This window comes from Moschus berezovskii, chromosome 21 (assembly GCF_049115385.1).
Source record: "Moschus berezovskii isolate FMDL1 chromosome 21, NW_MosBer_1.0, whole genome shotgun sequence".
Taxonomy (NCBI): domain Eukaryota; kingdom Metazoa; phylum Chordata; class Mammalia; order Artiodactyla; family Moschidae; genus Moschus; species Moschus berezovskii.
Genome location: NC_142480.1, coordinates 8,902,558 through 8,918,683, shown reverse-complemented (window position 1 = coordinate 8,918,683; position 16,126 = coordinate 8,902,558). Strand labels below are relative to the sequence as shown.

The 16,126-nt window shown below is 34.6% G+C and overlaps 1 protein-coding gene across 6 annotated transcripts in view; it reads left to right on the top strand.

The window, feature by feature from the left end:
* Window positions 1-16,126, top strand: part of PAPOLA (poly(A) polymerase alpha) — a 55,115-nt gene that overhangs the window by 16,568 nt on the left and 22,421 nt on the right. For all 6 annotated transcript variants that reach the window (XM_055418490.2, XM_055418488.2, XM_055418489.2 and 3 more), the window contains 9 exons: window positions 2,277-2,358; window positions 4,241-4,350; window positions 4,816-4,869; window positions 7,171-7,282; window positions 7,931-8,020; window positions 8,111-8,249; window positions 9,810-9,882; window positions 11,244-11,364; window positions 12,316-12,400. In XM_055418490.2, coding sequence (XP_055274465.2) covers window positions 2,277-2,358; window positions 4,241-4,350; window positions 4,816-4,869; window positions 7,171-7,282; window positions 7,931-8,020; window positions 8,111-8,249; window positions 9,810-9,882; window positions 11,244-11,364; window positions 12,316-12,400 — 866 coding nt within the window. The remainder of the gene's footprint in view (window positions 1-2,276; window positions 2,359-4,240; window positions 4,351-4,815; window positions 4,870-7,170; window positions 7,283-7,930; window positions 8,021-8,110; window positions 8,250-9,809; window positions 9,883-11,243; window positions 11,365-12,315; window positions 12,401-16,126) is intronic.

Sequence of the window (16,126 nt, the reverse complement as noted above, 5' to 3'; positions counted from 1 at the left end):
CTAGCTTTAGTCAAATTTATAATATTGTTTTCTTAAAGCAGTGTATATATATTTCAAGTACTTGACTAAAACTTTAGCAGCCAGATTATTCAAAACTGAGGATTCTGTGTGTACTACATATTTGTCATTGATAGAGTTTTGGTAAAAATGTATTTTGAAAAGAACTTCCTTTTGAGCTAAAGCAAAGGATGTGAAGGTTTAAGTATTTTTACTCATTTATTGAACTTTGTGATTCTTCATTCTTGTGTAGAAAACACAGCTTTGCTTTAATGTCTTATTAGACCTTTAAGTTGAATACCAAGGCCAAAACTTAAGATTTATTTAATGTGAAACAAGAGTTCAGACTCATTGATAGTTTTGTTTCAGTAATTTGAGTATCTTGTTTCATTAACTAATAATCTTGATATAATTCTTATTCCTCATTTTCCTGAGGATAAGAAAAGTTGTTTGGATTAATGAAATTAATTTCATTACTTTCATGGGCTTGCTTGGTGGCTCTGCTGGTAAAGAATTCGCCTGCAGTGTGGGAGACCTGGGTTCAGTTCCTGGGTTGGGAAGATCCCCTGGAGAAGGAAAAGGCTACCCACTCCAGTATTCTGGCCTGGAGAATGCCATGGACTGTATATAGTCCATGAGGTCACAAAGAGTCACACGACTGAGTGACTTTCACTTTTGCGGTGAAATTAATGCTCATTTCTAATCAAATTTGTGTCCTTTTCTCTGTAGGCTAACTGTCAGTAGTAAATTGGTTAGAGAGTGGGACTTTAGAGGTTAGGCTTTACAGGTTTGATCTTTCATGTCTCTTTTCCTAGGGGGCATTTCTTTTGTTGATTTTAAGACTTGATGCAGAATTTTTTCATATTGACACTATTGATACAAACCAAACTTTGGTTTGGTTTGGATCTTAGTTCCCCAACCCAGGATTGAACTTGTGCTCTTGCAGAGTCTGAACCACTGAATGACCAGGGAATTCCTTATATAGTTCTTTTTTAAGGATTATGCTGGAAGATGTTAAAAGCAGCACTTTTCCAATTGAATGCACTGCTCCTGTCTGGTCTCCCCAAATTTTGACAACCAAAAATATCTCCAGTAAAATCAGTAGAGAATTTTTAATGTATTAGTCACAATTAATTTATAAATATTTTGGGGGAAATTTATATAAAATTTTCACTTAGTTTGATTTATTTACCATCCTGTATTCTGACACTTAAAAAAGGTTTTCAATTGAATTGTTTTTCTGTGATGTTGTATTAATTAAGAAACAGGAGAGTCCCTGAGCCTGTTACAATTTGTGTTCAGGGTTTTTGGAGTATGAAGTAACAATTTGGTGTTTTGGAAAGGGTGGCGGGGAAGAGTGGTCTTTTTATGTTCTGCTACTGAATAAAACTTCACTGAGGGATTAGAAAGTAAGGAGAAACAATGATCTAGCACACATGAAGGTGTTTAGTGTGTGTGTGGAGACAGTATCCTCATCCCCAAGGGTGGTTAAGTATTCTCCATAGTGTAGTAGTGCCAGGATCAGGAAGATGAAAGTCGTCGATAAGTTTAGTTTTTCTCAGAATCATCCCACTAAACTATTAAATCATCCTACTGAACTATTAAGAGTAGCATTGTTGGCCTTAGAGTCACTCTTGATACAGTAAAATTATAGTCTAATGTACTGTGAGATGGGTTTCCCTAGTGGCTCACATGGTAAAGAATCTGCCTGCAATGTGGGAGACTCGAGTTTGATCCCTGGATCAGGAAGATCCCTGGGGAAGGGAATAGCTACCTATTCCAGTCATCTTGCCTGGAGAATTCCATGGACGAAGGAGCCTGGTAGGCTATAATTACAGTCCATGGAGTGGCAGAGTTGGACAGGACTGAGTGACTAACACTTTGACTTTGACTGTGAGATATTTGATCCAGTCACTGAATATAATCTTTTTTTAAGCATTCAGAATGTTTTTGTTATATTCTCACATTCATGATTTATGCCGCACCTTGTCACGATTAAAATACATGATTCTAACATTGCTTCTGTGGGATCACATGATCTCCTCGACCACCACCTTCTTTATAGCAGTTTCCAAAAATGGGGCAACATATTAGCCCCAATTTAAAGTTGAAAATTGCTTAAATTTCAAGTTAGGTTGATCTATGAAGGTCTGGTATTTTGTAGAGTATAAATTTGCATGGAAAGTGTTTTGTTTTTTTGTCTAATGTACAGTGTTACTTGAAATAGTTACCTTTGTGCTCCACTGGCAAAATGACTAATTATTTGTTTGTTCCAACAGAATCTTCCACAATCTGTAATTGAAAATGTTGGTGGGAAAATTTTTACATTTGGATCTTATAGATTAGGAGTACATACAAAAGGTAAATACTTTTAAAATTATCTTGAGAAAGAATACTTTAAAAAATTTTTTAAAATTGTAAAAGCACATCCATCTCAGTTACTTATGGTTATTATACAACTTAGGTTTGTATGGAAGTACTTCAGGAAGCCTGAATTTGATAAGAATGATATAAAGTGTTGCCTTCTATACCTGTACTCTTCAATGTAGTATTGAGTACAATAAATTTCTTAGTAGAATTAGCCATATTTTCATTGTTGAATAACCACATGTGTGGTTAGTGGCTATCATATTAGAAAGTGCACATAAAGTACAATTTTTGCCGTTAGGGAGTGATTTTGGGCAGTGCTGCTCTGTATATCGGAGAAGGAAATGGCAACCCACTCCAGTGTTCTTGCCTGGAGAATCCCAGGGACGGGGGAGCCTGGTGGGCTGCCGTTTATGGGGTTGCACAGAGTCGGAGACGACTGAAGTGACTTAGCAGCAGCAGCAGCTCTGTATATCATTTGGTCTACCTGAAGAATATCAGTTTGGAAATCAGAACAAAAATGAATTAAAGTTTTTGAAGGGGGGGAATCCGTGGATTTCCTTTTCCTTTTTATTACAAAGTCATGAAATATGCTTAAGGAAAAAACAAAAGAAAAATGTGTATCTTCAGTCAGTATCAATCACTAATAATATTTTCTTAGTTACATTTGTTAGGTTTTTCCCCCTGTCAGGGAGAACATTATTGAGCTCTATTTTTTTTTTTAAACTGAGCATAGTTAGTAAGCTTTTGGTCTTCATGACCTTATTTATTCTTCAATATTCATATGTAACAGATAGGAGTCTGAGACTTAAAGAGACAACTTGAACAGTTGCTTCCCGCCATCTCCTGGCAGAGCTAGGATTCTAACTCTGGCAGTCTGAGGCTGTAGTTTTCAACCATTAACCACTAGCCTCTGTTAAAACTATCTATCAGGGGACAGTCCCTGGTGGTCCAATGTTTAAGACTTGGCTTTTCAGTGCAGGGGATGCGGGAGCTAAGATCTCACCTGCATCCTGGCCAAAAAGACCAAAGCATAAAATAGAAACAGTGTTGTAACCAGTTCAGTAAAGACTTTTGGGAAAAGTTATCTGCCAGTCTTGTATTCTCTGTATTGTGGCGTTGTTCCTTCTCCCCTTCCCGCACTACTCTGTGCTGGAAGCAGTGCACTTGATTTGGATGTGTCCTGTGAAGTTGATGTTCTCTTCTCTCTTCATGAATACGCCCGATGTCCTGCCTTCAGAGTTAGTGCCCCAGGTGTTGAGTCTTTTAGGAAGATGACTGTGTTGACCTGATTCCATATTGGCCTCCTCTCTTTATGGCCCCAGTTATTGGTTTTGATCGTCTTTGTTTGTGCTCTCATTATGTACTCAGTGCTGGCCTTCTATCAAGTCCTAAATTAGTAGTAACTGTCTTACCATGGTTTGCCTTTTTGGATTCTTGCCCTTGGTGCCTCTTGGAGTGTATAGGTCCCGTGTAGGTGCGGGTAGGAGCCTGGAAGCGGCAGTCATAATGTATAGACAGTGACTGTGTGCTTTCTGTTTCCCTGATGGATGTAGCTGTGACTATTGACACCAAGATGTTGGATGTATTCTTGACCAATTCCTTCTCTTAACCATAAAAACTCCCATCTGAGTCAGGTTTCTTTGACTCCCAGTTGACCTGGGCCATTGCAAATAGAAGTTGCTTTAGGAAAAAATATGTCTCATCAGTTAGGGTCATGTTGTTATTATACTGACTGGTGGCTTTTCTTTTTGTTTTTTTAAGGAAAGGGGTGCAGTTTTAGAGGCTCGTTACTGTCAAATACTGCCATGATAAGGTGCAAAATAATTTTCTTGTAATACTAATTAGTAGTTGATGGGCTTAATTTTTTTTCTAGGTGCTGATATTGATGCATTGTGTGTTGCACCAAGACATGTTGATCGAAGTGATTTTTTCACCTCATTCTATGATAAGTTGAAATTACAGGAAGAAGTAAAAGATTTAAGAGTACGTAAATGTTCTGGGTGAAAGGGGAGGAGTTAAAAAAGTCAGTTTAGTCAGTTGAGGGAGTTTTTTATGGTGTAGCCATCAACTTTATTGAACTCTTGTAATTTGCCAGACCCTTTTAAGCTTAAGATAATACATGCTTGTATTTTATTCTTTACAGCAGTCTAAAAATCATAAATCTGTAATCCCATGTACAGAGTAGGAAATGAGGCAAACAAAATAAATACTAAGCAACTTGGCCATCATCATGTATCATAGTAGCAGAGATCAAGGGTTTGAACCGAGGCTTGTCTGATTTAGGATTCTAGTGTCTTAAAGTATTTGCTGAGAACCTAGTTTGTGTCAGGCATTGTGGTAAATTATATTTAAACAATTTTAAGTATTACATTTATTTAAATGTACTAAAACTAGTATAATTCTAATGTATAGTTTCAGAGACACTAAACTTACTTAATTTTCTCACAGGCTGTTGAAGAGGCATTTGTACCAGTTATCAAACTGTGTTTTGATGGGATAGAGGTAAGGTTCAAATAGACAGTTCTTACTATTGTAATTTTGATAGATGCAGGTTAAAAACTTGATTTATTTCAGGGTTCTGTAATTGGTGAGATGGTGTGATATTAATTTTTTTTTAATGGAAATGGTAACCTGTTCTTTTACAACATTTTTAGTCTTTTTAAAAAAAAAATACTTGTGAAACTAGAAGTTAAAATACAAACAAAAATGTACTGACTTTGAAATGCTGCTGCAGAACAGTTTCCTTGATAGGTTTTCCATACACAGATTCTATGTACTTTTAATCTCACTAAGGCAGTCCATGGGGTCACAAAGAGACATGACTGAGTGACTGAACTGAACTGAATGCAATATAACAGTGTATTTTTGCAAATAGAACTTTTCCTTGACTTTCATTTAAGTGAAATATGTAAGAAGTTGAGAAAAAATTGTGAGCTGGTGTTATGTGTGCTGAAATGTTTTCTGATAGTGAAGAATACCTGAGCTTAGGTTCTTGAGGTATGATGTGTAATGACAGTAATTTGAAGCAAAGCTGACAGTGAAGCAACTTTACTATTTCTTATGTTACTTCCGCATACTTAATGATGCTGGAACATCGCTGATAGTAATTAATAGTTGTAAAGTTTTACAAACTGGAAAGATAATACTCTACTTTTGAAAAAGTGGTTTCTGTAATTGCTGCATAAGGTGCCTAATATACATGACTAATAAGTTGACATAAAATGTTAAATTTGGTAAAGGATTATCAAGTTCAGGCAGTTTTGATTACTAAAGTCACTCAGTTGTGTCCGACTCTTTGCAACGCCATGGACTATACAGTTCATGGAATTCTCAAGGCCAGAATACTGGAGTGGGTAGCCTTCCCCTTCTCCAGGGGATCTTCCCAACCCAGGGATCGAACCCAGGTCTCCTGCATTTCAGGCGGATTCTTTACCAGCTGAGCCATACTTACTGTCAGTTTATTAAATATAAAAAACAACCTGTAACGTAGGTGATGCCTTGGTTTATTTTTATTTTTTTTGGTGGAGACCTGCCTCATTGTGTAAAGTTTCCAGAATGGAAACAAAAGTCAAATGGTTAGTTGAAATATTTAATGTGTTTGTTACCACTGAGTTGCTTTTTGAGTTTACATTTTTCCCTCCTTTAAGCATATGGTCTTTATTGAAAGTGAAAGTGAAGTTGCTCAGTTGTGTCTGACTCTTTTCGACCCCATGGACTGTAGCCTACCACACTCCTCTGTCTGTGGCATTTTCCAAGCAAGAGTACTGGAGTGGGTTGCCATTTCCTTCTCCAGAAGATCTTACAGGGATCGAACCTGGGTCTCCCGCATTGTAGGCAGACGCTTTACCGTCAGAGTCACCGGGAAAGTCCATAGTCTTTATTATTTGTCTAAATTGGGGGATATACTAGATTTTTGTATCTGTATCATTGGAAAATTTAGACTGTACCAAAAATTTGATTTGTGTAGTTTTTTCCCTGATCTTATAGGTAGGTGCATGTTTAAATGATTTTTCACAGTAAACCTTTTTAAAATAGTCCTATAAAAAGACTTGTTTCTCTAGCAGCAGAGTTTGGAACCATGAAATAATGCCCTCAGGAATAATTACCAAATCTGTGCCGAGTTTTCTTTTGCTTCCATCTTTCCTTGAAAAAAGGAGAAAAAAACCAATTCTCTCAGTAGCATTCTATGAATAGGCTTCAAAATTAGCTGGTTTTTGCTTCTATTAGTCAAAACTAAGTTGGAGAAATAGACTGTAATGTTATAAATACAGAAGTTCATAAATACAAGAATCTTCCTGGCATGTTTATTTGGGCCACATTTAGTCATATTAGCCTTATATTTGGGAACCTTTCAGCGTATAATCAATACACAGTTCATGCATTAATGGATGGAAACTTAAACAGTTAACTAAGTCATCCAGTATGTATGCATTTAGCAAGGGTAGTGAATTAAACTTAGTAAGTATGATTAAAATGACAAGTAACTATAAAAGTTCAGTTTAGTATTACCATGTTTTAAGATCTGGTTAAAATACCTATGAATTTTATTTGAACTTTTGGAATTGTCATGTTAACAGCTGATGAAAAGATTCTGGTTTTAAGGAGTATTTAAGTGTTTTCTTTTTTAAAGAAAGGTATTAAAACTAGTTTGGAAAAGAGTAGTACATGCTTATGTATAACTGAATCACTGCCACACACCTGAAACTAACACAACAGTGTTAATCGACAATATTCCTGTATAAAGTAGAAAGTTCAGAAAGCAGTTTGACAGATACGGAATGTTAAACTTTGTTTTTGTTTTAGATTGATATTTTGTTTGCAAGATTAGCACTGCAGACTATTCCAGAAGACTTGGACTTAAGAGATGACAGTCTGCTTAAAAATTTAGATATAAGATGTATAAGAAGTCTTAACGGTATGTAAAAGCCTACTTCCTTTTATATAATAGCAGTTTTGGTCAAATATGAAATGGCTTTTAACTTAGGTTTTGAAATGAAGCTTTTAATAACCCTATTATTTATCTGTAGTGAGTCATATAAAATGAGCTTTTTACTAAATAGACTGCAGTGAGATATTTAGTACTTTGTTGTACTCATCGGTGTCTTGCACTATTATTTCTTTGCTCTCTGGAACTTTTAAATACTGTCTGACACTTGTACTCTGTCGCTAGAAGTTTAGGTCTCAGTGTGTATCTCTGTTTAAATTTTGATCCCGATAACCTTCATAACATTTTCATCTATTGCTGCATTTGAACACTTACTTTAGCGTTGCTTGTTAGAGTGCTCTTAAAGAACAGTTCTTAGAAACTTAAGTGGATCATGCTCTATTCAGTGTGTCTGAACTGGACGACATTTTAATTCTGGGTTGAAAGTTTGAGATAGAGCAGAGTACAGTTCATTCAGATTCTTTAGGGTCGTGCTTGTAGTGCCTCTTTATTAACATTACTGATTCTACCAGGCAGATTTTTATTTAATTTGACAGTAGTCTCAGAAAATTTAAAAGAAATACTCTCATAAACCTTTGATGATTTAATTTTTTTTTTCTTTTTACTCCTATTAATCAGGTTGCAGGGTAACCGATGAAATTTTACATCTAGTACCAAACATTGACAACTTCAGGTTAACCCTGAGAGCTATCAAACTGTGGGCCAAACGTGAGTTCAGAATTTGTTGGCTAGCTTATTAAACATGTTTAAGCTTTTGTTCAACACTAACTTTTCCTTTTTGCTTTTCCCTATCAACAGGCCACAACATCTATTCCAATATATTAGGTTTCCTCGGTGGTGTTTCCTGGGCTATGCTAGTAGCAAGAACTTGCCAGCTTTATCCAAATGCAATAGCATCAACTCTTGTACATAAATTTTTCTTGGTATTTTCTAAATGGTATGTGTTTAGATTATATTAAAATAAAATTGATTGTAGACACTGAAGTTTAGTCTTATTTCTATGACATTTCTGCAGCTGGTCTCAGATTCAAATTTAAGTTCACGATGTAGCAGTGTAGATAGCCTTGGGGAGATCATGTTGTATATAAAGTGACAAGCCTAATTCTATTCCTTTTGCCAGCTTTCCCAGGGTAGTAAGGCAGGTCCTGTTTGTACTTCCATGCATAAACCTACTCTCCAAATAAACTCTGAATTTTAGCCGTAATGTTTGATAAAATTCAGTAAGTTGATAGGTTGGGCTATTAGTTACTTTGGATAAAACTTACCACCTCTTTTACTCTTTGAATTCTTCTAAATCTGTAGACTGTTAGTTTCTCATGGTTGGTTGTTTTGCTTACAGCTGCCCATTTATCTTTGGTAGAATATTAAAGATATGAATGTTTATATAGCTGCTAAGGATAACTATAAGTGCTTGAAAAGCAATTGATTATCCCTTTGAAATTAATTATTAACCCAGGAAAGGTTTTTTTAAAGCTCTTCCTCATTTAAGCTTGGTCACATTTGTCAACCGTTATTTAAGTAAGATAAAAGATTGCTATTTCGTATTAGTTGCTTTGACCCAAAAGGCTAGAATTCTTGGTTTTTAATCAAATTTATCTGAAAGCTTTGTCTTCCCTATTTGTGTCAACCTCTCTACCTTCTCCCTCTAAAATAGTGTTTTAGTTGTTTTATAAAAAGAGTTAATCAGAGACAATTTATAATTAGAGCTTTGTCACACTTTTCAGAACACACCCTGTAATTTATGGATTTGATAGCGCTTAATTATATATAACCAAAATTGGTGAGAAAAATGTCCGAATTTCTCTTAATGCTGCACGTACATAGCAAATAATATTTTTAAGACGCTAATCTTGATACTGTGTGGTGCAGTTCATGGGTTCACAAAGAGTCAGGCACAACTTAGTGAATGAACAACAGCAATCTTGATACTAAAGGTGCCAAATGTTTTCCAGTTTTTAATCTCTTATATAAAGACTGAAGTAGCTAACTCACAGGGCACATCTTTAAAACAGTGTGTTCACATCATTACTCATATTCATGTTAATAACCTTTAAGTCATGAGATGGAGATTATAATTATTCATACTCCTTTGCCTATAATGAATTAGCTTTTCATCCTGGGTTGTCTTTGGAGCTAGCATAAAGATAGGATTTTTGTCTTTTCATGGGAGATTCTATCCTGTTCAACTTTGAGATGAACACATCAGATTGTCTTGGGGTAGTACTTTTTAATTTGAATAGTGCTGTATCAGTTCTTTGAGAGGTAGAGAAGATTTTTTACTTCAGTCTGAGAAAGCTACCAGGTGGTTGGAGTTAATTTCATAGAGAAAAATTAATCCAAATCGTCTTAATGTCGACAGAGGAGTAAAAAGTTATGTATACCAAGAGTGCAAAATGAATGAAGAAGAATCGCATTCACAAATGCTGTATGTTTAGCAAAATACGTGTAGATGGTAATATCCAATAGTCTTATCAAGTGCTACAATCTTTTTAAACAGGGAATGGCCAAATCCAGTCCTATTGAAACAGCCTGAAGAATGCAATCTTAATTTGCCTGTATGGGACCCAAGGGTTAGTGTATTATTTTTTCCCCTACAAATTCACACTGTGCAATAACGAGTAGAAGTCATCTGCATAAACCGAGGGAGGCTTCCCATTCTGTTACGTATGAGTGGACATGTTCGTATCACACTTTCTTTTTAATCTCAACTAGAATTGTCCTCTGGTGTGAGAAGCATAATTATGTACCCTGGAACCACATTTAACTGTATGTAGTTTATAATATCAAGGTCACTAACAATTTATATAGAATTACCTTGTAAGTCAAAGTTGTGTGGGCATTTGTGCTTAAAAAAATAATAATAAAAGGATACTAAAAATCCCTGTATTTTTTTTTGTTCGATCTAAATATTCTGTTAAAATTGGGTTATTGTAGGAAAACTGTTGCTTAATGTTTAATCATGACAGATAACTTCTAAGCAGTATCACTTCAATTACTATGATGTAATTGTAAAAATTGGTTTGGCGAATTCAGATTACAAAAGCATGGTTGGGCTGAAGAGGAGCCTCCATTCTGCTTTTTTGGAAGTTATGACCTTCACTGCTAACTCATTTTAAATGTTAACAACATGCACTTTATTAATGGATAAAAGAAATTTAGGTTTGTAAGGGTTTCTAGGTTTATAAAATTCTATTTATCTACACTGTTTATTTTTTCATTACAGTATCAAAATATTTTCAGTTTTAAGCCTTGTTAATGACATCAACTGAACTGAATGACATCAAGTTGTGTGTTTTCAGGTTTTCCAAACCTCAAGACATTTAATTTGGGAAGGATATGAATTTACAATTTTTTCTGTTAAAAATTGCCACTTTTATCATTAGTTATATGGATTAAGATCAATAGTTATTTAATTGTTTTATTATCTTTTAAAATGATACCGACATGGATAATGTAGTTGTACCCTGTGTTAATAAGCTTCTACTCCTCATAAGTTAAGGGTATATTAAAAACTAAGTTTCCAGCTTGTTTAAAATTCATTTTACACAGAACATGCTGTAATGTGATGTTTCTCAAAAATGTAATTGTGTGTGCATCCCTATTTCTGTTGTTGACAAAAGAAAAACTAAACATCAGTAGGTGCCAGTTAGAACCTTTATTTTGCTCAACAGGCTCACTGTTTCTAGTAAGGTCACCAAAGTAGTCATGCCCAAATGATTGAAAAAACCCATTAGTTAAGACCAAATCACAGTTTCTGTAAAGAATTCCTTAAAAAAAAAAAAAATGAGTCTCTTTACATGGTTTTTCTTTCTCAACTCCGGCTATGAATGAAATAAAATTTAATCATTGGTTCAGTTTAACAAGGGGTAAAAAGTCCAAGTATCTGTTGACTATGTACTTGAAGAAACTGATTGGCTGTTGTTGTATGTAGGTAAACCCCAGTGATAGGTACCATCTTATGCCTATAATTACACCAGCATACCCACAGCAGAACTCCACGTACAATGTGTCCGTTTCAACACGGATGGTCATGGTTGAGGAGTTTAAACAAGGTAAGTGTTTATCATTATGCTCTCCTTTATACAGGAAGGATTTACATACCATTGTACACCCAGTAATTGGGTATTCAATTAAATGGAAGAAAGCATTCACCAAAGTGGATTCTGGTGTTATTAATTACAGGTTATATTTGAGAATTAACTTGCAAAACTCAGTTTAATTTCTTTTAAGCAATTTATTCTTGATTATATATTGGAAGATTTAAAATTTAAAGCTGTGTCCTTAGCTGGGCCTTTATGATTTAGTGCCATAGTATTGCCATGTGAAATTTTAAATAACATCATAGTTTCTCTCCATTGATTGACATGAGAGGCTTTTAGCAGGCTGTGTACTTGTAAAAAGCTTTGAGTAGGATTTTGGCCATGCTGCCCACTGTTTTGGAGTAACCTCTAAACTTGTGAATCCTATGAGTATTGCTAATTTGAAGGAGTAGCTAAGGTAAATGGTCTTTGAGGGAAGTAGCTTGAACTGGATTATTTAATTTGTCACAAGTCAAGGAAATAGAATCAGCTATATGACTTCCAACTTCAAACTCAGATTTGTATAGTTGTTTTTGTAGTCTAAAGGGGCTCTTCATGGGAAGATGTTACTGTCCCTTTACAGGAAATTTTTTTAAAAGGGCAGGAGAGTTTATGGAAAAAATTATTTTTTCTTGGGTAACTCAAGTGCTTCAGCTTTAGGAGAGAGGCATTCTGTGAGCATGGCATTTTAAAGTAATGGCAATTTTCCAGAAACATGGATCTCAAATTCTCCAGCTTTTTTTGTTTTTGAAAAGAGTGTACGTATGTAAGAATCTTTATGCTGTAGAGTCATAGACTAAAATTGCTGTGTTAAAATTATGATTTTAGGATTATAATGAATGCATGTGGTATATTTAAAAGATCTTTAAAATTCTAGATTCTTAGACTGAAGCATGCAAATATTTTAATATGTTTTTAATTTAGGTCTTGCTATCACAGATGAAATTTTGCTGAGTAAGGCAGAGTGGTCCAAACTTTTTGAAGCTCCAAACTTCTTTCAAAAGTACAAGTATGTATTTTAAGGCATGTCCGACATGTTGCTCTCTTAAGTATTGGCTTTAACGGTAGCATATGTGACATCTCTTGCTAGGCTCGTGTAGTTTGGATTTTCCTTTAAACATCTATACAAGTTTTCTTCTTGTCACAAAGGACATACTGTTTTAGAAAACATATTATTTTTTTTGTCAAGGTACAGTGTAGTCCCTGCAGTTTTGCTGCCTGATGTAACCGAATTTCTGCATTTGTAGCAAAATCAGTTCTGAGGGTTTGCTAGTCATCACCAAAACTCTAAAATGTGTATACCTTGGCAAAGGAGTGAACTGTTAAAATCTGTAGTTAATATTCTCTTCTAAGTAGTTCTTTTCATCCAGTTCCGGAGACTTATTTATTCTTAAGATTCTCTATAACACAGGCAGAGCTAATAAAATGTCAGTATATGTAGTCAGCAAAATGTTTTCAGTCGTTACAGCACATGATTGGCCTACCATTTCCCCTTACTGTTCATAAAGCCCCTCAAGTATTTCTACAAATATTTTCATGGAATCTCAGTGGGTGTCATATTTTTTCACTAATGGTTTTAATATAATGATTTAATACCTCAGTATAGGTTAATAGCCTGATTGTGTTGGTTTTGATGAAAACTGTAAGTTATAATAAATCTTACTTTAAAAAAAAAACCGGACTTGCACTTTTATTTGCCCTGAGCTGAAAACTTGCCAAAGTCCCACTTAAAATTTTTTTTCTTTAATGCTTGAAACTTTCCTGACCATTTGATCTTATGTTGGATTGTGTTTTGTAATAATCTAAGCAAGATTGCTTTATGCTATTTCCCCAATTAAAAACAAGAATGATGACCTTCATGATGTCTCTGTGTTTTGTTTCTGTATCTTTTGCATGAAAAAGCAATAATGGAGCCAGCTTAATTGTTGTGTTCTGGGAGCACTGCATTGTCAGTAAAAATTTTAAATAGCATAACATTGAATGTTCTTGTTTACTATTCCCCATAAGTTGTGCCAAGTTTGCATCGTTTTTTATTTTAACCACTGTTGAGGAAGTACCTTTGAACATTTAAACTAATAAACATATTTTGATACTTTAAAAACTGGCATGAGAGAGCACATGATTACTTGTAAAGAGAATAAAGAAACTGATCTTCTAGAAGTGTCAGCATCTCTTAATCCCTGAGAATCCAAGATGAAGCTAGACAGATTCTTCTTTCTGTCCCGTTTTCTTGTAGGGATGAGAAGTGGGTAGAATGAAGTTCTTCTAAGTACCTACTTAAGTGGTTTCTTTCTCTCTTTTCACTTTAAGAAAGATTAGTGTTGAAGCTGAACAAATCTTGATATTGTCGTCTGTTTAAATTTGTATTACTAGAACTTTGAAGGATTTGTGTGTGTGTGTGTGTATGTGTGTTGACGCTTGTTTAATCTTTCTTTTAAAACTTTTAGGTTTTCCTTCAAAACCTGTGCCAAATAATACATGTAAGGATGTAAGGTCTTCTGTTGACTGATTATCTTTAGTGAATTCTCTTGCAACAAATTATTTTAGGTTATTAAAAACAACTTGAAATATAGAAATGAGGATGTAGCAACAAATAGAGGAAATTATATCAGATAATTTCAGCTGTGAGTCCTGGGAAAAAAGTTTTGAAAACATGACAACAAGCAGCTGATTTTACCTATACCAAATTCAGTTACGTCTTAAATTTTCTCAAAAATTTTTTCTCTTAAAAATTTTGTAATTGTTATCATTAGACTGAGTATTCCCAGGTTTGAAATTTTCTTTTACTATAGTGTGTGAAATACCCCAAAGATTAGCTGTTCAACTGAATTGAAATGCTTAGTTTTTTCTTCTCAAAGTTGGTTAAACTTATTCAGGTATATCCTGAAAGTGTTGTGTTTGTTATGTATAGGATTTTAAGTCATGTGTGGTCTGCCTGCCTACCTTTCTTGGAAGGGAGGAAACCAGGAAGAAAATTTTCAGTTGTCTTAGAAAACTTGCGGAAAAGGGATAACATTGCCTTGTGGAATTTTACAGTCTTAAGAAAATACTTTTCATGTTCTACCATTAAAGATACTCAAGCTGAAATAAGTAACCAGCAGTAAAGTAAATCACTGTTGACATAGGAAGTGTGAAGACTGACTTCAGATGTTCAGTTTCCTTAGGAAACAAGGAAGGAAAGGTATTAGGGGAAAAAAACTAAATGTTCTCAGGAATAAGACTAATAATTTATCATTTCAAGGAGTCTGTATGTATAGAATAATTTAGCTTTAGAACGTGTTGAAAGCTTTAAGAACAATGAACTCTAATTTCTTGAACCTGAGTTACTTAAAGATGGAATTGCAAGGATTTTTGCCAAAGAGATAAATTAGATTTTCGGTATAATGTCTTGAGTTGTTACCTACCCAGGGAAAACGTTCATGTGATGAAATGGCCAGGAAACCTACCTAAAAAAATGCTTTTGGGGGGATGAATAGTTGTGAGGTAATAAGAGCAACTAAATTAAGTGTTTTAAAAGAGGTTTTAATTCATTTGTGGTAGGTTTTTATAGTTTTTTTTTAATTGAAAACTGATAATCTTTAAATTTGGGGAAAAGTTAATCATTATTGCATTGGCTTCAAAGTCTTGTGAAGCCATTTTAGTACCTGAAACACAATCATGACATTGTGAAATAGAGGATAGTATCTTTTGAAGCAGCAACAAAATTAAATATAGTCTAAATTTAAGCCTATTTTTAGTCTCTGTGCTCTGATAGGAAAGTTATTAATGGCAGGTTATTTCTATCAAATCTCCCACTTCATATTTGCTTAAATGTGGCTGAGTCAAGAACATTTAACTTCAGCATACATACTTGGTTGTGTAACACTTTCAGATGCCTTTATTGTAAACAATGTGCAGAGTAGACCCCCTCCCCTGCCCTGGCCCATTGGATTTCAGTAAGAACCAAAATTAAACTCTGTAAGCTTTAGAACTTTAAACTTTGAATTCCAACAAGATTATGTTCAAGTGAACTTTATATTTTGCATTAAATAGAGAACATTGTATATCATTTAAGCTTTTGTTAAAGATTCAGATGGTCATTAAGAGCATCTATTTCACTAGTGTGGTGCTAGAGTGATTTGGAGGTTTGAGTTTTGTCCTAATAGGTGAATCCAGACAACTTTGTCTTCTTGAGGTTTTGTGTGCATGCCTGCTTTTTATACTTTGTCTTCTCCTGTTACAAGTTGTTATACTTTTGTTTTTTTCTCCATACCCCTGCCACCCCTCCTTTAAAGTTTGTTGTCCATTTTTAAACTCCCAGGAAACTGGAACTCAGGTTACTGAGCTTATTAGGATTTTGTTTGACTTACAAGAGCATTTAGGGCCCTAAGAGAGTTTTCTGTATATGTAAAATGCATGAGCTTTTAGTGCTTTTATGTGAATTTTGACTTCTATTTATTTGGGCTATCTGTGTATGTTCCATATATTTGGTTTGCTCTAAATAATTGCTGAACAAATTAAACTGGTGAAGGAAAGGAAGTATTGGTCTATGGAGTTGGACTGCTTATTTACTTTTCTGTCTGCATGTTTTCATATTTATGTGTATTATCTCTGTTAACCTTAAGTTTATACATGAAGTTTATTTAAAATTGTGGCATACTCTTAACTTTTCTAACTAGTATCTGGATTCAGTAATGTCAGTTTGCTTTTTGAGGCAAAGTTTCTGGTGAGAAGTTTGACTTCTGTCACCTCTAAA